The 23,534-nt window shown below is 48.9% G+C and overlaps 1 protein-coding gene across 6 annotated transcripts in view; it reads right to left on the bottom strand.

Moving 5' to 3' along the window:
* The window catches only part of LOC106747463 (cytochrome P450 306a1), a 204,458-nt gene that overhangs the window by 12,178 nt on the left and 168,746 nt on the right, over positions 1 to 23,534 (bottom strand). For 2 of the 6 annotated variants that reach the window (XM_014625010.1, XM_014625011.1), the window contains exon 7: positions 3,424 to 3,815. In XM_014625010.1, the coding sequence (XP_014480496.1) occupies positions 3,424 to 3,751 (328 nt within the window). In that variant the 5' untranslated portion in view covers positions 3,752 to 3,815. Of the gene's footprint in view, positions 1 to 3,423; positions 3,816 to 5,134; positions 5,454 to 8,842; positions 8,907 to 23,534 lie in introns of those variants that run through there. The other 4 variants (XM_014625009.1, XM_014625012.1, XM_014625008.1 and 1 more) reach the window with 4 other exon arrangements.

The raw sequence follows: 23,534 nt of genomic DNA, 5'->3' as shown, positions 1-23,534 counted from the left end.
GCTAGGATCACCCCACCAGGCTTTACACCGGTAGAGAGAAAGAAAGGAGACTCACAGCGGGAGGATCTTTTCTGGATCTCCTGGAGGGGCATCCATGAGGAGTGGAGGAAGACTACCTAGACGCAGGAGTCTCTTGTGAAAGGTACCAGAAGCGCCTCAATGTCTCGAGAGTGCACGCGGCAAAGGGCCGCACTAAATTAATCGCACGTCACGAATCCGCCGTTCCTCACAATTCGCCCGGTGCGTTCAGATTGAAATGACTTCGTTCGTCGCATCTGAATATTAATTTTTTCCCATCTTCGAGAATTCCTCTTTCTCTATAATTTTTCCAAAATTTGGTAAGAAAAATGTAGTCTATTTGACCTCTCTCACCTCTCTCGTTATGTGAAACTACGGCGTGGATCGAACATCTTCCAGCAACAAAATCCTACAAAATTATGTCCAAGCGAGAATCTCATAATTCATAAAAGCATGTAGTTCAAAAATTACTACTGTTACTCCGTCCGACAAAAGTGGCCGCTTGAATTCACCGACACGATCGTCAAATAAAAATTGCTACCGATAGACTTTCCGCTGTTGTTCTTCAGACTGAATTAATAAGCTCGAGAACCAAGTTAAATTTCAATTTCCTCCTCGACATTGAGCGTCGTGTTTGAATCTTGAGGTAGATGAACGGCTTTCGCCGAGCTTGCTGGCTTGCAACCGCAGAAAAATAGCGGTAGGAAGCAAACGTCCGGCCGAATTTGCGTGTTCTCTAAGACCGAGCTCGAATTCACGACGGCGAAATCGACATCACGATGACGACTCGTGTGGTGCATGCGAGCCGCTTATCCGCCCGCTAGATAGGCGCGTTTGTAAAAGATCGGCGGCGATAGCGCGAAAGAAATGAATGGAGAAATCACGGGGCCGTTGACTCGGAGGCATGGCGCCTCGTAAACATCGCCGAAGGCTCACGCACACGCGCGTGCATGCAGCGAGCATCGAAGAAAAAAGGGGGAGGAGGGCGCAAGAGGGCAGAAGGGGGGCACACGAGGTACGGGGGGAGCGCGCGCGCACAAGAGAGAGAGAGAGAGAGGGGAACGCACCGAAGACGACGGCAGATCGCGAACGAGAGGATGGGAGCTTTCGAAACGAGGTGTAAGGTACCACCGGGTCCCGTGGTACACTTTGCCGTGAAATTATCGTCCCGCTCTGCTCGGCACGGCACGGCACGGCTCGGCTCCGCCACGGCGCAGCCGTCGTCGCCGACGGAATTCGTGGCCTTGCCGGCGAATTTTCAGACACGCCGGCCGAAACTTACGACCGTTCGAGTAACCCTATTTCCATCTGGAAACAAAGGCGGCGCCGCGTATATAGAAGGGGGGGAGGGTAACCGAATGACGAGCAGTAACGATTACCTCGATAGACAGCATAAATTTCTGGAAAAGTCTCAAAAACGTTCCTCTGAGAGATGTCGAAATACCAGATGTCTTTTGGACGTCCTTAAGATTTAGGCCCGGTTAACTCGTGGTTTAAACTTAATCTGATGGTAATGCAAAAATTGTGTTTTTCTATTGATGGTTGATCATTAAATTGATGATTAACCATGAATGGGAAAATATAAGTTTTACATTATCATCAGGTTACATATATAAGCTCAAACCACAAGTTAACCGGAAAATGACAAGCCGGGCTAATCTAAAAATGCGTGCTGTCTGGATTCGTTCGACTGGATCAATTAGATCGGCGACTTTATATGCATATGAATATTCCTCGAGCACGATACATACTTCAATAGCGCATATTAATCCCAATAGTTCGTATTTAATTAAATAAGCCTGAATTGTACGTAACCGTCGTGGTTACATCGTGGTTATCATCGATGAAACTTGTTGAACTTGAGTGTTCCTGCGGGAGCAACTAAGAGGCTCACAGCGAGGTGCGACACTCTCCGATACCACCAAGCATTATATTCTCAACGTTCCATACATTACAAATAACGGAGCGATCCTTCGTACGAAGAAGAGCCGCTATCAAGCGTGTGCACGCGACAATCAGTAACGTTGAGCGTAAATCGAAAATCGTAACGGCATCTGGATTTAGAGTCCTCGTTATCTCGAAGCCGTATCGTAGGCTGACTAGCTGTATTCTATTCCCCTTGGTGACCACCTCGGCCGTGTCTCGATATGGTCGGTCACAAAAAGGTCGCAACACTTTTTTTATGAGTTTCGCAATCTCGTATCCGATAGGCAAATGTGTCCCCTGAGAATTACTAAGACGATTAATTCTCCTGTTGGATGCGTTCCGAGACTTAAATAAAAAGGAGTGTTGCGACCTTTCTGTGACTGACCGTACGTTGTGATATCCCAATGAGGTCTCGAGCGACTACATTTGTACATCGCAGAGGTATTCGCTTCGGTTCACGGATTTTCTCCCTGAGTGTCACACCAGAATCGAAGGAGCTTCGAAGAAGCGGAAGATGAAATGGCCCGACAGTGATGTCGAGACGGCGTCGCTTCACTTGAGGCGCGAATCACGCAGCCTCGAAAAAGAAAAGAGAAGAAAGAAGGATTATACGGGGTTACGTAACGGCCGGAAATCCAAAGAAGAAACCGATTTTGCACGGTCACTGAGGGAAGTTACTTTCGAGCGAATTCTCTAATGACTTCTCGGAAATGCCTGGAGAGCAGTTAGAACGGCATCGCGAGCAAACACGATGCGCCGTCGCCGCCGAAAGAAATTCATTTCTCGTTTACACCCGGGCGAGGTCTCTTCAAAGAGACTTTCACTGTACGTACACGTCGGGTTAACGCGGAAGAATGCTTGTAGGTCGGCGATTTTACCGACTGCAGACGGTGACGTACACCACCCGGAAGCTCTCTAAATCCTCCAACAACGGCCGACGAGTCGGGCCGACCTCGTTTCCTCTCCACGAGAAACGGCCGAGACGGTCAGCTTTTTGTGGATCCTAAGGCACCGCCAGGCGGCAAGTAGATTTTTCAGCTGTTTAGTAGGTTAGTCGGCCCACGGCCACGGGACTTCCTTCGTTAGAGGAACCGTTACGTCCTACAACGACCGGCGGTGCCCTTCCATTGTGACTGGACGCCCCATTGTTACCGGTTCTCTCCCGGCGAGTCGCAATCGCACGCGCTCGCGCGCGAGTTTCACGACTCGTGTTCGCCACAAGCGTACGACACGCCATACGTCAGGGTTTCTTTATCTTTTCACGGGTTACTTAAATTATATATATTAGATCGCAGGGGAAGAGGGGAGGAGGTCAAAAAGGACGCGACTAGTAATCATGTAGAATAATAGGATCACTTTCTTACCGTCCCGCAAAATTATATAGGTCACCCGTCTCTCTCTCTCTCTCTCTCACTTAATGGCAAACGAAATATGTTACTAGGTCTTTATACTCGCTTGACAGCAGAAAAAGTTACTCACCGTATCCCTGCATCATTCCGTGCGTCAAATAGAGTGGAGCCCTGCCAGCAAACGCGTCCTTAGCAAAGGCCTGTCTTATCAGCCGAGGATCCGACAACAGGATCGTGTACACCGAGCCCATTCGGAGTCCACAAAGCGGTCCGTATTTCCTCGCAAGACTCGTCAACGACACGTGGGGATTCTTGGGATCTAGCCACGGTAGATAGCCGAGGAGAGGGATGCCAAGTGGTCCCGGGGGGAGGCGAAAGGTTTTGCGATTTTTGCGAAGAGTATAAATGAAAATTAGGAAGCATGAAATACCGAGAGTGACGTATATTAGGGATGTCATTGTACTGTATTAGGAATTGTTTAACGTTTAAAGGGAACGGCAGGTTAAAGCGTCGCTGTAATGCCTGCAAATGAAGGAAAGAAAAATAATGATAGATTTTTCTGCTCCGCCAAAGTGGCATGTTACATCACTGTCATAGTTTATACACTATTTGTATCTTTCTAGAAAAATGTATTCGTCGCACGGAATCATTTCGTCGAGCACATCCGCGTGCCGACGTACAGCAAGTGTAATCGCCAGTGACAAAGACGCCAGTAAGAGATAATGACTCTATAATCGAACTATTCGCTATCGCCGCGAAGGTGGGAAACTTCTTCGCGATTATCTCGTAAGCAAGATACGCGCCGTTACACGGACGTAATAAATTACGTAAATGCCTCGCGTATAGAAAGGATGTGCGCGCGCGGTCCGTGCATGCGTGTGTGGTGGTTGTAAACGTATTCTAATTGAGGGAACGCGATTGCAACTTCCAGGAATGGCAGCGGCAGAAATGAATGATAAACACCTTTCTCTGCGCCTACGGCGAGCGTAGACGTATGAACTTATCTCATTATCAAGAGACAGAGTCACGTGCAATCGTGAAGAGGACGAGGAACGATTCCGTGTGATATAGGCCGACACGTGATCAAACACGTGCCGGCGAATCGCCAATGGATCGAGGAAGCTTACTTATTCGCGATGGCGCGCCACTTGAATTTTTATACCCGTCAACACACTTCGGCTCTCGCAAATGTTCAGCGGTTGTGGCATTTCATATTTTTGCACGAGCCAACCGCGATGTAAATTAACCCTTACGCGTCTAATGGAAAGTAAATGTTCCGGCTTTCACGGATAATTTAAGGTAAATGATTGCGAGAATGTTGCATTTTCTTTGCGATCTTCGTAGATAGATGTACTTTCAAACGAACGTGTGATTTATATGTATTCATAAATACGATATTCCAGGATTTTCCCGGCGAAACTTAACTTCTCTCATGTTCTATGACTAAAAAAGGAAACATTTTATACAGGCAAAAGTTATTTAAAGCTTTATTGAAAAATTATTGCGGAAATATGAGATACAAACACGAAACGATAACGGACTTGTTATTAGCACGATAAGAATAGAGATAGGAATAGATCTGCGATGTTTATCCAATTTGTTCATGCTCGAGTTGTGTTTACCGCCTGAGATGACTGAAGATAATGAATGTTAACTCCAACTTCAAGTGCGCCAATGGTCGAATGATCGTTATCCTCAAAGATGAATAGGTCGAGGAGAACCAATTGTTTAGCCTTCAAGATCGCTCGGTACTAAATTTCTACTTGTGGAAAACTTTGGAAGGACAAAGCTTGGCCGAAAAATCCGTGTCAACAACATATGTAACGTCGAACAGAACTTACCAAATCTGCAAACAGTGGATGATCACCGTAAAAATATGGTAGTCATACAGTCTGCTCGTTTTGTTCAAGATGTGAATTCGTTGAACGAGAATTATGAAAGAAATTTTAATCTATAATGAGGAAGAGAGAAGAGATCTAAAATTTCATTAGAAAAATACACGCAAACATAAATATGGACAATATTTTATTGACACGATAAAATGTGCACGAAGAAACTGCAATTGCACGTCCACTACTGGTATTGAAAGAAACACACGATGTGACAACGGCCACGGTTTCGAACTAAATGTCGCCACGCGAGACTATTATTGAAAGTGATCCCCGGATCGTTTGACTACCAAATGACAACCACGTCGTGCTGCGACAGCGAAGATTTGTCCTGCGATACAGCGACGAACGACAATGGAACAGAGACAGTAGAATAGAGTTCAAGTTTTTAGTCTCATGTTCCACTCATTCGGCAAATTTATTATTTGTTTAAAGAAATTTGAGATTTTTAAGTAGAAAGTAAGCCGTATCGTTTTACCAACACCAGGCACACTCTCATTTTAGCATTCTCACACAAATGAGAATGCTAAAGATTTTTGCACGGTCCGATAATTACGATACATTCAACATGTAATGTAGACGCTTGTATTGAAAATTATGTAGCTTACAAGGAAAATTGAATATGAATATGAAATGAATATGAAATTTATGATGTTGATAAGAGTAAAGATAAAAATTTTACCGCGAGATGCTTAACAATTTTTACACTCTGCGCCAATGCGAGGAGGAATTTATTCTCATGAAAGCGCCCTTTTCGTTGACTTGTAGTATAAAAAGTTACGTGTCTACCTGATCCCACGGGTCTCCTGACTTTTACTGACTGAGTCGCCCGCTTTGTAATTTATTGACATTCTTTCAATTTAAATTCGTAAATGTTGTTATACGTTAAATAAAAATATCACGGACATCTGTACATGACTTTAGGTCACGACTCACGACAAATTTATCGCTAAATTATTAATCTAAAAATATCACAATATTTTCATACATTTATATTTATTATGAATAAATGGAAATCCTGCGCAACCGATCAGTTCCTTCGAAGTAAGTCGTGTTTTTAGTCACGAGAGAACGATCATATGAGTGTATTTCTAATATCCCCGCGCACACACACACCGACGACCCGTTGCCCTTACGCACACGTTGGCCTTCTTGGCTCACCTTACGAGTATCCTGTATGTGCGCTCACCTCGGCTCACGTGCGAGCTATCGCTCGCCTGCGCCAATCACGTGCGAGTTTATATACATCGATCGCGCCTCTGCGGGCCGAATTCAATTTATTTGGTACGTGCCCGAGCTCGGGATAAACTGAAGAAAGATGAAAAGGAAAAAAAAAAAAAAAGAGAGAGCTCAATTTCCTATCGACCTACTGGCCGTTCGACGAGACCCAGGCCAACAAGTTCCAATCGTCGAAATACTCTTTGACCTCTTGTAAGGCTACTTTAGAAGAATTGCTCGGCGAGAAATGTTTATATTTCGTCCTCTTGTGCCAACACTTGAAGACCAAAGCGAAGAATATTCCAATAGATCGGGAAACATCGGTACGTATCGTACGTTTTCTCCGTCAAACATATTCTCACTCGGCGACGAACCTGACGTGAAGTTGAAACTTTTACATTTTTCAACGATAATTGGAAAGAGACAGCGCGTGTCAGGGCGGGAATCTGATTTTCACCGGCCGTAAAATCGGCCGACTCGTCGGTTTGTATTCATCGTTCGCGATCGCGGTGATGCCGACGCGAAATTGCCGATGCGATCCTTTTTTTCAGGTTACGTTTGCCTGGCGGGAGGCTCGCTCGCTTGCTCGCTCGTTCTCGAGGACACGATTGAGAAACGGCCCGAACGAGGGGGCAACCAATCGACTTTCGCGAGGGCAAAAGACGAAGACGCGCAACCGGAACGAGAAAATAAGCTATCGGTGTATATCGATAACGAAATTAACAATAATCATTTTCTCCGCGAAGTGTGATAAAAGTTATACCGCATTGTCCACGTTAAACGCGCTTATCTAATCAAGCTTATCTAATCAATTACGTATCTAGTCACTATTATCTGATTGCGAACGCATCTGCACACGCAATCAGATGTACTTGACGCGAGACGTCTTCGCATATATCTCTCTCTCTCGCGATTGAACAATAACTTCTCTTTCTTATCTTGAACTGTGACTTGTAGTCGCGACTATTCTTTCCTCTCCTCTTCTCGTCGGAGGCGCGCTGTTACGAAAGGAAAAACACGTTCAGCCACAGACATCTATGTTATACACTAGACTGCGCACTCCTATTGTTCTCCTTATGTAAAAATACTGTTATATATAAGCAGTGGCAGAATGAGTGTACAGTATAAGGACTGGAGCACACATAGTGTTAGAAAAAAACAAACAAAATTATCCGATATGTTCCTAATCCCTGTTTATATTTATTTATGCTTGTTGTCGTTTAGAAATACTACTTACAAGTATCTATTTACATGGAAGTATATAAAATAGCATTAAACATATGAGCGGTTCTTATTGCGCGTGCCGCATTATGTATACATGTTTTTGGGCAACAGTGGCAGGAACGCACACCGCAAATCCAAGGGTGTAATTTTACATGCAGCTACTTTTCACGCATTTGTACGCGTGTTAATACTACGATTTTATATACATAACTTTTTTACATACTATGTAAAAATTACTTATAATAAATCTATACATCGTATACTTGTGTGCGGAATAAATATCATATAATATATATTATATAACAATACGTATTAAAGTAAATTTATATACACTCACGTGTATAAAATAAGATTAGTACCACGTGTGAATTACAAATGCGCAAAAAGTGACTGCATAAAGTGTGCAAAATTACACGGATGTGCAGTGCGGTTCGCAATTAGTGTACTATATAGATGTCTGCGTCCGGCACAGCCCGAGGAGGATCCCAGACGACTTTAAAGCGTGGAAAATCGGTACGTAAAACGCGCGAGAGACGTTAAGTTGTTCGGGACGCGCGAGACCAGGTGCGCGCGTCCCGCGCGAGATCCGGCTGAAAATTCGCGCGAATAAGTCACGCGCTTTCGCACACGGCGGGAAGGCTCGGTCGCGCGGAGACTCGCGCGCTATCGCGAGGATGCTGCGCGCAGTTTACCGGATGATGGGCGCGCCACTTTCCCTCCGCCATAAAACAAACTGGATTGCGGAGGAGGAAGAGGAGCGAGAGGAGCGAGTCGCGCGGGAGAAGGTGACGCAGGTGACGAGGAGGCGAGAGCCGCGTCGGGGGCGCGCACGGAGAGGAGGCCGAAACGTGATCGGCCGTGCACGTTGCCGGCGATCGAACGAGCTCTTCTACGAGGGGATCGCACATTTGGAAAACGTGAGGCACGTTGACGGACGCGCCGTGCGATTACCGACCTCTCTCCTCTCGCCGATCTCCGAGGCTCCGGAGGCACGCGTCCAGTTCTCGGGTGACTAAGCGTTCTCCGTCTGCCCGACAACACGCTAACTTATTAAGGATTAATTATGTTACCTCGTTAAGGCCGAGCTCTAGCCTCTAATCGATTAGGGGAACGACCGTTGAAGCGTTGACGGTACAAGAGCGATCACACCTCGCTCCACTCTCGATGATCTCGCGAATATAGCACAAAGGAGCGAAAGTATCGCTCGCGAATACTCACGGGTCGGCCGGCGTCTGAGAAAAGGAAGAACGCCGCTGGTTCCGCCCAAGGGACCGGCTGGTGAAGCTGCGCGCTGACCGACCGAACACCTCTCGGTTACTTCTTCCGACAAAGAGGCTCAAACCCGCGATCGATAACTCATTCGGCGAAGTGGCGGCAGAGAGAGGAAGGGAGGAAGAGAACGAAGGGCGAGCGTCGACTCCTTAATCGGCTCCTACTCGGACCTCGGTGGATAAAGCGAACGGCCGCTGATGAGAGATCGGTAGCCCCCGCGCGCGGCTCCCCTCCCTCTGCCGCCTTCCTCCCGCGCAGTGCCGGTTCTGGTATGCACCGATCTGCAGCGGAACCGAGTGCAAGAGCACCCGAGCTATCTGACGGGACGTGCAACGACCGACAAAGGTCACTCGCAACGTTAAATCTGCATATTGCTGCTCGTGCCGTCTCGTTCATTCTCCTTCGGCGCGCTCAATCGGCGAGGTAAGGGCCGGCACCAGGGTAGGTGGGCGAGAGGTGGACGTCGAGAGATTCCGGCACCGGGAAGACGCGGCCACGATTGACGATTTTCGCTCGGCGACGCAGTACTGATCGAGCGAAAGTAACGCGATTATTTTCAACGGTCGCCCCGCGGAAAACCGGTTGGAAGCTATGACGTAGGGAAAAACAACCGATTTGAATCTGATTAATTTGAAAATGCACGGAGAATGTCGCCGGCGTGTGTGTGTGTGTGTGTGAATTTAGCTCTGCGGTAAAGTTCGCGACTTCAGGTCTATGTTTCTGTCTATATACTGGGTGTCCGAAAATTGTCGTTACATGTGTGAATTTTTCGAGAGATGTAACTTGCATCTTGCGGGAGTATCTTCTCGCGCTTGGGGGACAATGAACAAGTCGCAAGCGACTGAATCCGTTCGCATCACGGGTATCTTTCTCCAGCAGGAGTTCAGTTTAGGGGGAACGACGGGATAGGGGTTTCTTGCTCGTTTAAACACTAGACGCGGCAGAAAAGAGGAAGAACGGAGAGCGAACGAGAGTTCGTCGTCTCGTCTAATGCGGCTGATAACCTCGCCTAAACCTGGTCGTCGTATCGGGCAGAGAGACGGCGAGAGCGGTAGGCTGGCGAGCAAAAGAAAGAGAGCGGTGCGGAGATGGAATAGAGAGGAGGGGGTGGCCAGGAGGCAACCGATCGTTTCGAAATTTCGACGCGGATCTCCACCACCGATCATCGCAGGTAGATTGTAGAGCTCAATAGAATTAATCGCGGTGATCGATGTGCTCCAGATAATGGCTGGCCGCGTTAAGAGATCGTTAAGCCGCGCCGCCGAGTCGATGAACCACTTTGAATAATCGAGGGTTTCATCCTCGGACGCGTCCAATCAGGTTTTCGCAAATACGAGAGCCGGAACGTTGTTCGCGCTTTAAGGAGTGAATTCACTTTACTCATGATTCCGACCAAATTCTTCGGGCCGTTTGCGACAAAACGCGTTCTGATGCTTCTTGAAAAAAAAAAAAGAAAACACGGACTTCGGAGTGACCCGAGGATTTATTCCGAAAGATTTCTCGCGAATGTTAGCCCCAAATATGATATATCGGATTCTCTAACAAACGGAAATTCGCCATAAGCTGCATTCGCTAGAGAGAGCAGCTCAGTGAGCGCTTAGTGATTATCGTTTGCTACTGGAGTACTGTTTTAGATTCCTGAAAGAATTTTCGATCCAGGAGAATACGCTAATCAAGAGCAATAATAGTTAAACGCTTCCTGAGCTATTCTCCGAATACCGAACGCGAGCGCAGATTCTTGTCTCTTTTTCTTCCTCCCTATCTTTCGCCCCCTTCTTGCTCTTTCCACGCGTGACGAGTACAAAACGGGTTGTCGTGTTTTCAGTCACCGGGGAAAGCGTCTATCGGACCTCTCTTCCTGAGAATTCCGCAGAGGATCCCGTCGAGGAGGAGGCGCGCACGCGAAGGGGTTAGCGCACGCACGAGGCGCCAAAGATAGCTTTTCAGCGAGGGGGCCGAACAACCCTCCCCCTCGAGAACTATAGACCGTTATTTACGGCCTCCACCTCCTCTCTCGTTCTCCACCGGCCCCCCGACTCCCCCGAAGCACCGGCGCATAACTACCACCACCTACCGTATAAGCGTAAGCCGGATTCTTCTCTCTGAGGCGGCGGCGGCGGCGGCGGTGGCGGCAGACATCGGGCAGCCATCTAGATATCGTCTGCAGCGTGCATTGAACGCGGGGGGAATGCACTGAATGCAGAATGCGAGGGTACCAACCCCGCTGTTCTCTCGGGGGTCCCAGGGCTGCTGCTGCTGCCGGTGATCGATCGTACGTGACCGAAACGCACCGAGACGCGCCTCTACCCGCAGGCGCGAACTTCGCCGACCTCGTTCGCCATCTACGTACCGAGAGGTGCGACAAGTGTCTCTTTACATCTCCGCGGTATCCTTCGTCCGTTTCTCGTCGGGCGCCTGAAAGTGGCGTCTGAAAGTGGAAACAGCGAGAGAGCTCGGACGAGGCGCGTTACACGATTGTCTCGCGGCGCGAAGAGAGGAGACCGTCCGTCCGCGCTAAATCCGTGCCTGGGAGGAGACGGTACGAGCTCCCGGGGTAATGAAATTATTTTTCTTTCGACCTAAGGACGACTACTCCGGGTTCGATGAAACGAATTTTTCCGCGAGGACTGCCCGGCGGAGATGTGAGGCGGCGAGCGACCGGCGCGGAGGAGGTGGTGCCTCCGGTGATGGCTTTTTGTCGAGCACGCCTGCCCGAGAGAATAATGAACTCTGGGGTGCGTCGATCTCTCGAAGCCGCGCTCCCCCGACTCGCGCGCGATCCTTCGCGTTGTTCTCCTTTCTCCTCTTTACCCCGTTCCCTCCTCTCGTTCTCTCCCTCTCCCTCTCTCTCTGCTGTCCTCGACGACCTCAAAATTGGATGCATCCCATTTTTGCTCTCTCCTTTGTGTTCTCTCGCATCGGATACGCGCGCGCGCCATGACCGAATGATCTTAAAGCCCGCCGTGATCTTCCGTTTTAACGCGCCGCTCGGCGTACGAAAGTAGACGGCGTTTAGAGTTCGCTGTGATGTCGCTTTTCGTGAATATATCAGTTCACTTCTTCAGAATGAAGGACGACCTGACGACTTCGGTTCCCTCAAGTCCCTCACCCTGAAGAAGTTTCATGAAACGTCGGAAACAAATCCACGACATGACGCTAACTCGGGAGCTAAGTCTGCGGCCGCGAAAAGTATCCAAAGGTGAACTTAAGACAGCCTTAAACATAAGATCTGATTATGAATACCAGACGAGTCCCATCGATCATGCTCGATCAGTTCGTGAACGCGGGACAAAGGTGGCCGCGGGATCGGGCGTAAATTGATCTCGATAAAGTGTGATTTTATTAAAAGGTGAACCGTATCGATGAGACACCGTATTGACACGCTCAGCCGACAGCCTTTTACGCGACAACGACGTTCATCCCGACGTCTTTTTCGCGAGCGGCGAGGAAAGTGGCAGGGCGCAGGCGTTGCTCGCGAAGGAGATTCATTTACCTCGTCATTGTTCCTTCTTTCGCTCGGTGCGCCGGGGCATCTATTTATATCTCGGGGAGAGATCCTGCATCTTTTTTACGAGGCTCAGCCCGAGATAGGTGCCCGAGGCTCCTAAGGATCCCGGCAGCGGGTACAAGGATCGTACATATCTACCAACCTACCTACCTGTTCCCTCTAAACCCTGCACCAGGTAGGTATCGACCTACGGGGCAATGAACGACCGGGGTCATTGGCTGGATCCAGTTATCAAGGTTGGGGTCCTTTTCCTTCGGTAGCGAGAGATCGCCGTTTCTCCTCGACACGGATCGACGAACTTTCCAAGCTCACCTGTGCGCAACCACCGCCGCACCTATACCAACGCACAACCCCTCTCGAAATCTGTCGGTCCCCCGCGGCTGGTTGGTCCTTCGGGATTATGAGGAAACGCCGAGTTGCATAGTAACACGCCGGCTGCGTGCCGCGAAAAAGATCGCGAATCGCTCGCTACGTGACAGCGAGGACTTCATACCGAAGATTCCGGTTCCGTCGCGCCGATCGGCCGACGCGACGCCGATCATTGCGAATCGTTTCGCCGACTTTCCATATTCGCACGTACTCCTCGATGAAACAGGGCGTGATAGTGAAATTTGCGCGTATTATTTCGCGTCTAATTTGTGCGTCCAAATTTCTCTCGTAATCTGACCCTTAATTTTGTAACTGTAACTTTGTTCATCTTGTCTTTTAAAATTATTATCACGTATTTGCTATAATAATAATAATGATAATAATAATAATAATATGGCCTCATTATTATTAAAAGTGAGATTTTGAAACATTAGAATTGACGCAGGTAAGTTACGAAATTCCTTTTCGCGGATTCTCCAGTGAAAATTCGCGCGCGCGCGGTTAACACTCCGGTGTCCTTCGAAAATACATTCCTCGGCGTGTAGTCGAATGGCCGAGTGCCCCACAGCTCAAGGATCGTATAAGTTCGAGACTGCATTATAGTTCTTCTTGGAAACGCGCGGTGGGCCATCATTCCGGGAATATAAAAGTGTGGCGCTTCTTGCCAAATATATCCGAAGCAGCGAGGCGGCGAGATCTCTGTACATGTTCCTATTCGTTCCGGTCGTAGAGGAAGAATGTCGACACCGGTCGAGTTCAAGGACCTGCTCTTTCTCCCGCCAAAACTCTCCTTAATGTCTCTTTGGAACGGGGGTCTCGTGTCCTTGCAAGGTGGAGGAGGTGGTGCAGCCAGAGGGCAACGAATGCAGTCAGCTGCACGTACTTCGAAGCCGACTGTTACCATGAAGCGAGATTAAATCGCCGTACGACTGCGATTGTCAAACTTCGGCGGATTTCGAGGTAACTGAACGATCCATTAGAATTACAATGCGAAACGTGTAGTCGCACTCCAGCGGAATAATTAGATTAACGAAACAGTCGGTCGTCAGTTGGAAAAACATTATTGTCTTTAATACGGAGCTTGAAATCGAACAATCCAATCGGTGAGCAGACGACGTAAACAATAAGTATTTTTTTTTCTCTGTAACGTCAAGTAATGAAGCTAACATTCATGCGCTATGATTGTGCCATTGTAGCCCGACGCTCTTGATTAATTTAACTGACAGCCGAATGAGGAACTGGGCACTCCTAATCGCGGGCGAAAACGCGAAATGTTCGTTTCCTGCGAGACGAGTGGGCGATCAAGCAAGGTAGCGAAGGTAGAAGAGGAAGACGAGGAGGAAAAGGAGGAGGAGGAAGATCGAGCGTAACCGGTCCAAGGAGAGCTGCGTTCTGATAACCCAGTTTCATGTGCTATCGGTCAGATCGACCTCCCCCGCCTTTGTCGAAGCGGAACGATACTAGCCCTACCACCTCCTTGGCGCGACCGGCTCGGTCATTCAGCCGCGGATAGTCAGTGACTAGTTTGCGACTAGCGGACTAGCTCGAGCTTGGCGCGAGTTGCGCGCTTATCGTCCATCTCGCACGGCTGTTGCCACCATTCAAGAAAGTATCCGCGATTTACCCTGCCGGTGTACTGCGGACGGATCTATGCCTCTGTCTTGTAGCGTCTCTTCGGCTAGACAGTACTGCCAACGCGCTCGTCGGATCTGTCGCGATTCTCTCTGAATCGCTCCGTGTGCGATGGTTACTTGTGCCCGGAGTACATTTGAGAAAATGTCCGCATAGAACGGAACCCATTTGTCGAGTTTCCTCTCGCGAATACCATCGTCCAGGTTTAATCACGCACCGATGATCCCCCCTCTGTTTATTCGTTTCCCAGAAGAGATGCGTTAAACGACTCGATCCGTCGCGACGATCTTCTCCGGTCAGCGGCCCGATCTCTGAGAGAAGCGCGGTTTCGTTTGTTCTCGTAGCCTTCTGTCATAACGAGACGGCCGATATGTAATTCGCTCGGCGTAATTGGCATCGATGTGCTCGTGACGAAACCGTACCGGTGGCGCGCACGGGGAAGCGTAAGGCAAATTAGCGAGCCGCCGTCCATGTAGATGACTGCAACGCCAGTGCGTGATTTGAAAGTGCGATAGCTTTCCCCCTGTTCGCCCCCCCCCCTTCCTCCATTTCCTCCTACTCCCCCCTCCCCCTGAATCCACTCCACCCCTGCGCGAGACGGGCAGGAAATTGGGTCGTCGAAAACCATCGATCTTCGCGATGTGTATGCGGACACGTAGACACCGAACGACCAGCTGATTGACGCTCCCCTCCCGGGTTCAACGACCTCACCTGTTCGCCAGCTAGATATTTGTGCCTACTTAAAGTGTTTGCACGACGGTGGACACCTCGCTGCAAAATAAACGCCGCCTCCGCCGCCGTCGTCGCGCCGCACTTATGCAAGTGCGTCTTTGCACATCACTCCATCGCGACGTTACGCTTTAACGTGTGGCTCGCGTCGACGACGACTCCTTGTGGACAAACTTCGCCTTAATTTGAGTGAGCAAATATTTTGCCGCGACGGCGCTTCACGTCGGCGCCCGTGCATCTCCCGCTGCTCAGGCGCGACGGCTGCCCCGGCGTTGACGGGCAAATCATCGTTTCTCCGCAAAGAGATCGCGCGTACGTCGTAGCGTTCGCCACCTCTCGGTTCACGAATCCTCGCGGTATGCCGTAACGCGTGGCGGTCGTTCGGGTAATAACGAGATATAAACGCCCGGGGAAGAAAGATCGGTTGATTTAACGCGACGATGAACGAACCAAACCGCGCGCTGACGGAAAGATACAGAATTTCTGGCTTTCACCGAATTCCGCTCGTAAGAAACGAATTTGACTCGTGAGAATCAGAAATTCGGTTTTCTTCGACCCCAAAATGCATTTGCTTCGTTCATCGCCATGCGGAAAAAAGCAAGAGAATGCTAGATACAAGTAAATAATTACTCTAATATACTTTGGCAAGTGTTTGTTCGAATTAAGTAATATTTTACTCGATTCAAGCGAAACATTTCTCAGGTAAATTACCCGAGTAAAATGTTGATTTGATCCTGGTAAAATTTACTTAATCCATATAGTAATTTGCTGGAAAATATCGGAGTAATTATTTACTCGAATCTCGCATGTTTTTTCTGTACGCGTTACATCAACCTATTCCTTTTCTCCGTGCAGAGATAATAATGAATTACATTCATCGTTGAATTTCATGCGACACAAAAGTGCGCGCTAATTGTGAATCGATCGAGTGAATTATTTCGCGAATGATAATAATAAAATAATAATAATGTGAATGAGGGAAAAGTGGCAGTCGCGAATCCGTTAGCCGGGAGGATTTCGCAGAAGTTATGCACGCCAGCCGTTTTTATATCTCTCTCTCTCTCTCTATCTCGCGAGAGTCGTGTGCATGGGAATTCGCAGATTCGGCGCTCGCGCGAACCTGGCCGTGCGGCCGACGACCGCGACTTTCTCCTCTTATGCTAATTTCGTTAATATGCTATTTTCACGACTCTCGTGCCCCGGCCTCACGTCATTGTACCGTCCGGTATTTGGCATACGGCGAGAGCGACGAAGAGGGAGGACATTCCCCAAAGCGGTGATAATTAGAGGCAACCAGCTGGCGACTTATTACGTAAAAGTATATCGACCGCCACGACCAGGGCAAACTTGGAAATTTAGGGACTCATTTCCGACACGTTTCCCGTCGAGAGATGAGAGCGATACAGGTGGATTCGAGTCGCTCATACGGGCCCATCGCCCGCCGGAGGATGAACGTTCACGCGCGTAACGTGCGAAGGGCCCGACTGCAGAATCGTGTCTTATCAGCGGCATTAGAGCCGCTTATTTACCTGCAGCTTGCCTATCGGTCACGGATACGACGAGCGTGATATATCCTTCCTTGCAGCGAGGAATGTGCAGGCTAGTTTGTTTCTGCCGCATGTGGCCTCCCTTCTCGTACAAAACAATCGTTATCGACTCACGTGTTGTTCCGCCGAACGGCGAAATAGGCCGCACGCGTTAGTCGAAGAGGGACTCAATAATTCCGTCATAAATACAATACGCTCAAGAAGCCTAGTACAACCTGACTGCTGCAGTGCCGCGGAATGTTCGCCGTATAAATAAGCGCTCTCTTTCAATTAATCTTACCGTAGCGTACGGCCAGTCACAAAATAGGATCGCAACGCTTTTTTCCTTCGGATCAGTTTCACGACGCACCTCGCATCCAATAGGGAAATGTGTCTCCTGAGGATTAAATCGAGAAGAGAATACTTGAGAATTCACTCGTGAGATTTAAAGTTCATTTCACCGAAGTGAATCTTACGTCGCCACGATAAATTTTTAATTATTTTTCTCTCAGTGTGCTAAGAAGCAAAAAAAAATTGTCCTATTGAGCGCGGGATGAGTTTCGAAATTTATAAAAAAAAAAAAAAAGTGTGGCACCTTCTTGCGACTGACTGTGTATAGATTGTGCTAGATTTTTATTTCAGAAAAAAAAGCCGAGTCATCGAGCGCCTCGAAAACGAGCGTCGCGCGGTGGAATCAGCGATTTTTCTGAAAAGATCGACACGAATGCGAGAATTAGTTCAGTCAAGAGCTCCGTGAGAACTCTTTCGCTGAGCGATGACCTCAGCGGTGACCTATGCGGGTTTGCCTTGCGAGAGACGAGACAGATCGTAAGAACGCGGCGCTCATTACAGATCAGCGCGATCTCGCGAAAAAGAAACGCGCGTCCTCCCGGTGCGTTCCGGTGGGAAAAAAAATCGGATCGGACCTCGATCGATCGGTTTCTCCGAATGGTTCGGCCAGTGCCGTAGCAAGTGACACTCACGGTAACCGTGCGAGAGCGGAGTTCGTTGCCCCATGAAAGAAGACAGGCGCGCTGGCCCCGGCCGGCGTTTCTGGGTTTACTGCTTCTGGCCTGCTCGCGCTCGGCCGCGCGCGAATGTGTGCGAGCGTCGCGCGTTTCGTAAAGTGCACGCGAGGAATCGGCGATTTGCCGTATTGTGTGCACGGAACTTCGTCAAAATACGCGGGATCGAGTAAGTGCCCGTACCGGCGGCGACCGTGCGGTTGCGAGATCGCGGATGATTGATTTGAGCCGCGAAAACGCGCGGTCGTTTTTCTCGCGTCGGCGCGACGCGTCGCTTCCATCAGTCACCATATTTAACCTGTAAAATCAGATAATAATACTATTCATGAAGGAAAAAGGGAATTAGCTGCTTCGTATAACACAAAAATGAAATTTAATTACCTAGACCTAGTTTTTAACTGTGGCACAGGTACAAAAAGGAGCGAGCTAAGTCAATAAAATATCCGTGACGGAATACGGACAGTGAATTTTTTACCCGCGGGATTCTTTTTTTCCCCGTGAAGAGAGCACGCCGCGGTATTTCGCGCGCATCGAGCGTGAGCAGCGATCGGAGAGCAAAGAAGCGATAAGACATCGTTGGCTCGTGGCTAATGGTTGTTTCGCGCGTAATTCGCGGCTGGAGTACACGGGAGTACGCGGACTAACTGGGTTACGAGCGGCGTCACGTGTGATGAAGCCGATTGCGCCTCTCAATGACGAGTCAATATGTTGCGGGCTGAAAATGCGTGTCGCGTGCAACACGCGTGCAAAACAAGCGCCTCCCGATGCACGGGCCGCGATACGACGTCGTCGTAAGTGAGATCGCAAATATAAGAGCCGCTGGTGCGCGATACCGCCTCGAAATGGGTGAAAAAAATCGGCGAGCGTTGCGCACACACACATACACACTCGCAACGGCGCGCGCGCGGCGGTCGCGCTCGAGCAATAATCGGGACGATTGTCGCGCGGCCGGTGAGGAACGATCCACGCGAGGCTACGCACTTTCCTCGCGACGGAAATGAAAACGGCCAAGTTTCTATGTCAACGCCTTCCCTCGAGGCCGTCCCGCGCCAGCGATCTCATCCCGAGATCTGTCATTAAGCGAACGAAATTACGACATTATAAATTCAGACTAGCCCCGCCGATTTCGCCGCGTCGCGCCGCGACGCGAGGAACTCGTACGACCATGCTATCCTCGGCGCAATTACGCGCCGTGCTGCATAATTAGTAGAAGCCTAACGAGCCAGCTCGGGAGGATCGGGTGGCTGTCCGCGCGATCGTAGCGGAGCCCAACTGCGCGAGCGGCTCGACGTCACAGGGAGCCACGTCCCGGAGGACCGTCGCGAATAGACGAGAAACCGGCGAAGGAAGAGGAAGAAGAAGAAGAAGAGGAAAGAGATACGAGTCGCCGAAGTTCCTTTTTCTCATTCCCTTTTCCCTCCTCTATCTTTCTCGCGCCTTCTTTACCTCCGTCTGTGACCGTTTTTTCAACCGGTCGCTTTTAGAGAGCGGGACCAGGGCCTACCCCACCAATGCGGCGATTTGTCCGTTTTACTACGGAGGGCATAGCCCACGCCGGCGGGGCCTAACTCGTTATTGCGCTCACGCTCTCGCCTCGCGATCGAGAGAGTCGAATCGAGTAGAGAAAGACGCGATCGGTCGTACGTACGCGCTCCGACCGACCGGACGCGGTTGCGATCGCGTTTGTACCCCGTTTGTGTGCTGGAACACACGGCGGGATGAGGTCGTCGACCTGACCCCGCGATAGACCGGGCAGCGCGACGGAATTATAAAACTGTGTTACGACACCCACAAAACCACCGTCGCACTGAGACGCCCCCCTCCCTCCCGTCGCTACTGGGCGTCGCAGCTGCACCATTTGCTCGTCCTCCTGACCGTTAACGTTCTGAGCCTACCCTGGTAGAAATTGAACCTCGTGAGCACCTAGCCACGAGATAATAAATCTGACGTCGCTATTGCACGAAAGCGAACAATGCTATCGAATTAACGAAATTTCCAAGTGGTAGCGCAAATGGAATGAAGTCCGATTCAATGGTGTCATTAAAACTACTATCTTACATATTGTTTTGATAATTAAAATACTAGTTTCAACGATATCGCTCAATTGAGTCAAGAAGATTTACTACGATTACGCGTGCTGCTGGAAATTTTCTTGATTCAACAGCAACCTTTTCCCGTGTAGCCGGTAATCTAACGATCACTTCTCCTAGTAGTTAGATAAAGCTTAGATGGTGCCCAATAAATAAATTAACTGACAGTTAAAGAAAAGAAGCTACAGTGAGATGGAAAGTTATAACTGGTTGTCAGCGAGTAATATAACGCTCATCTCTGCTTTCGAAAGATTTTTATGGAATAACGTACACCCTCAACTTGCTATCTCGTTTTAAAATGCTATAGCAACGGGCATATAGCAGTTAGATTATATTAATAGACAGTGTCACTTACTCTATCATATTTGATACGTAACGACTAGACAACGGCTGGATCACAAAACCGCTTATATATGAAACTGCTTGTATATGAGAATATCTGTTCTTGATTTAAGACTAATTTTTTTTCCGTGTACTAGTTTTTCATTCGGACTGGCTAGGTATAGTTTTACTCGGATGCCTCTTGGGGCTTTGTTAAAATACCGAACGATTCGGTGGCTTTATACGTCGGTTTTTGGAAAATACAATCCGAGCTCGGTGATCATGGAATATTGCTTTTGCGAAAAACATAAAGTCGCTCGCGTCTGATACGCGAAGAGAGTTTCCAAATTACGGACGTAATTCGACGGAAATCGAATCTGATCGCCGGACGTATGGCGCGATTCAATGATTCAAAGGCATTTTTGTGCATTACACTGTGAATGCTGACCACGGAAAGAAAGTCCCTCCATTGTGGCATGTGGAATCTTGAATCTCGAATCGAGAGGTGCGACGAACGCGTGAAATCGACCGTGAAAGAATACCGGATCGTCGAGAGCAGCGATGCTCAAGTTGCAAATTGGACGTCGCTTTACGTAGCGAGAGATAGACGACAAAGGACGGTGTAGTAATAGAAAAAAGGAGTAAATTTTACTTGGTTTGGAATGTTAAGAGAAAAGGAAAGTGTGAAAAATTTAATCTCATTGTGTATTGCATTTTTCATACGCATCGTACAGGCAGTTTCGCGCAGATTGCTGTTTTAATTTATGCAACGTCAATTGTACGTGCATAAAAAGTTAAAAACATAATACGTAACATGGACAAACGTGTAATAAAGTGCGTATTACGTAAATGAATTGTGAATTGCGATATTGACTTGCGATTTGAGATGTATAAGTGCTGGGCTCTCCACAGTCAATATTTGCTTCTTAGTCGCAAGAAAGTCCAGCCGAACGTTGGAGACGTTCGGAAACGTTGAGAGAAGACGTTGAGGTTTTACACATGAATTCGTAAAGAAAAAAAGTGATTCGAATCTCAGTAGAAAGGATGAGCGAGACGTTGGGCCAATTACTTCGGGTCAGGGGTCGACGTACTCGAAAGTCGAAGCTTTCCCGACTCATCGGCATGCGGGTCTCGCGATATTGTCTATTAACGAAATTTCTAATACGCGTTTATGATAATGAGTGGCCCGTTGAAGGATCATCCATTGCCTCGTGGCCGTTTGATCTGTCGTCAGACAGAGGTTCTCAATACCTGAAATATTTCTCCCACTGTTATCGCATCTTATTCTGCGATAAACTGGCCTCTACGTTCCTAAAATCATCAAAAGGAAATAAGCGACACACAACGCAGTAATTGCATATCTGATTAAACAGCATAGCGATCAGCGGATTCAATTAATGTATGCTGTCGCATCTTCGCGGCCGAAAGTATCTCCTTGGTATTTACGTCAGTCCCTCATCGCGGACGAGGTCGTTTCGCGCCGTGCAAAAAGAAGAAATCCGCGGAAAGAAAGCGTCTCGCGGAGGTTCCGACGCGACGGGACGCGTCGTCGTCGGTCGAAGAACTCGGCGCTCGTGCGTGGTGGAGGATGAGCAGCGTGCGTCGGTGGAGTGTCGCGGAAGGTAGTGGCCGCCGAAGGTGGCGGCGTGGCGAATGTGGGGAAGAAACCGGGGGCAGGGACGGAGGACACTTTCACTCTCACAGGTGTATGACCGACTCGAGAACGCAAAGTTCGTTGCGCGAACAAGCGAGAGAGGATGAAGCGCTGAGAAGAGTGACGAGAGAGGGAGAGAGAGAGAGAGAGAGAATAAGAAGGGAAGGAAGAGAAGGGGCCGAGAAAGAGAGAGAAAGAGGGAGAAAAATTTAATATCGGAGGACCAGAGTGATCTCAGACTGTGCTACAAAATAGAGGACCTCATGAGGCCCGCTAGATAACGGCCCATTGGTCACGTGTTCGCACTCACTAACGTCTGCCTCCTTCGTCGCGCTAATGTGAAATATCTTATCTGTTGTTAGACCGCCCTTGCCGGGGCGCCGGAAGCGAGTGCTCTGCTCGGGTCGCGATGACCAAAAGGGGAAGTCGATTGATCCGGCGGTGTGACAAACTGCATTCCGACCGTCAAGTAAATTTTGGCTACACTGAGAAACCCACTTAGTTGAATTAAACGAAATTCTTGTCTGAATATGGGCAAACAAATGTCTCGGTCATAAAGTTCGGTTCTCTGAGCCAAATCTTTCTTTATTTTCGTCTGAGGGAACCGAAACATTTGTTTACCCATATCCAAACAAGAATTTAGTTTAAGTCAAGAAGTTAAATAAACCAGTTTCTCAGCGTACCTACTTCAGACTCACCCTGTATATAAATGCGATCCAGTGTACTTCTTTTTCATAAGTTACACATAAATTGGAACGGAAAACCGCTGATCCTCGGTACGGCTGTTTCGCAGTGTTTCAACCCCGATACTTACTTCTCCCCTCTGCAACTGGTTCACGCAACGTGCATTTGAGCGCTTCTCCGTGAAAGTCGGTATGAGCCTATATTCATATCCCACAATTAACGCTGAATGTGGGATATGGATATGAATCGCGGTATCCAGCGCGATCCTCGCGCCGAGTACTATAATTCGATCATTACCCGATAGGATCGGCGATAAGCTGGGCTCGCGCGGATCGACTTAGCCGATTCGCCTCGCGTTCTTCGCCGACGGTGGAGCGAGTGCACGTAACGAAACGGTGAATACGGTGGTCCATTGCGATAGCGGATATGATCGCATCGAAAGCCACGGGCGCCATTGGCGACGACGAGAGGAGGGATAGAGAGGGCACAGCAGGGGGGCGAAAGAAAAGCAGAAAGACAGACAGAAAGAGAGAGAAAGAGGGAGAGGGAAGGAGAGAGAGAGAGAGAGGGAGAGAGAGAGTGAGAGAGGGAGGCGAAGACCGAACGAGGGCGAAAAGGAGAGGGAGAACGGCAGAGGGACGGAGAAGAAGAGAAAGAGAAAAAAGAAGGATGACGAGATCAGGGTCGATGAACCGAGGATGTCCACCGCGCTGTTCGCCGAGTTTACTCACTACCGAAATATATTGTTGGGGGGTCTCGATGGTCCGGAGTGGTCCCAGTGGGTCAGTGGTTCACGGGGCATCCAGAACCGAGAGAGCTTGCCGGAGATACGCGGCGCGGAAACATCCTTTACGATTTCGGCTTTCATCCGTGCCTGGGACCACAAGGAAGATCAATGACGGTGCCACTTGGCAAAATCGTCGAACAATGATTATAGGAGACACGCGGAATTATAGGCGCTGGCATCATTCGCGCGAACGCCGGGCAGGAGGGGGGGAGGGGGGCAACGTACCGTGAAAGTAGGCGGTTAAATTATTCACGTCGACACGTATCGAAATTCGTGCGCCGCTGTTATATTAGTTTCGCGCTGCAGATGTGTA

Source organism: Dinoponera quadriceps, unplaced genomic scaffold (genome assembly GCF_001313825.1).
Source record: "Dinoponera quadriceps isolate SergipeBrazil2010 unplaced genomic scaffold, ASM131382v1 scaffold1750, whole genome shotgun sequence".
NCBI classification, from domain to species: Eukaryota; Metazoa; Arthropoda; class Insecta; order Hymenoptera; family Formicidae; genus Dinoponera; species Dinoponera quadriceps.
This window is presented reverse-complemented; position numbering and strand designations above follow the sequence as displayed.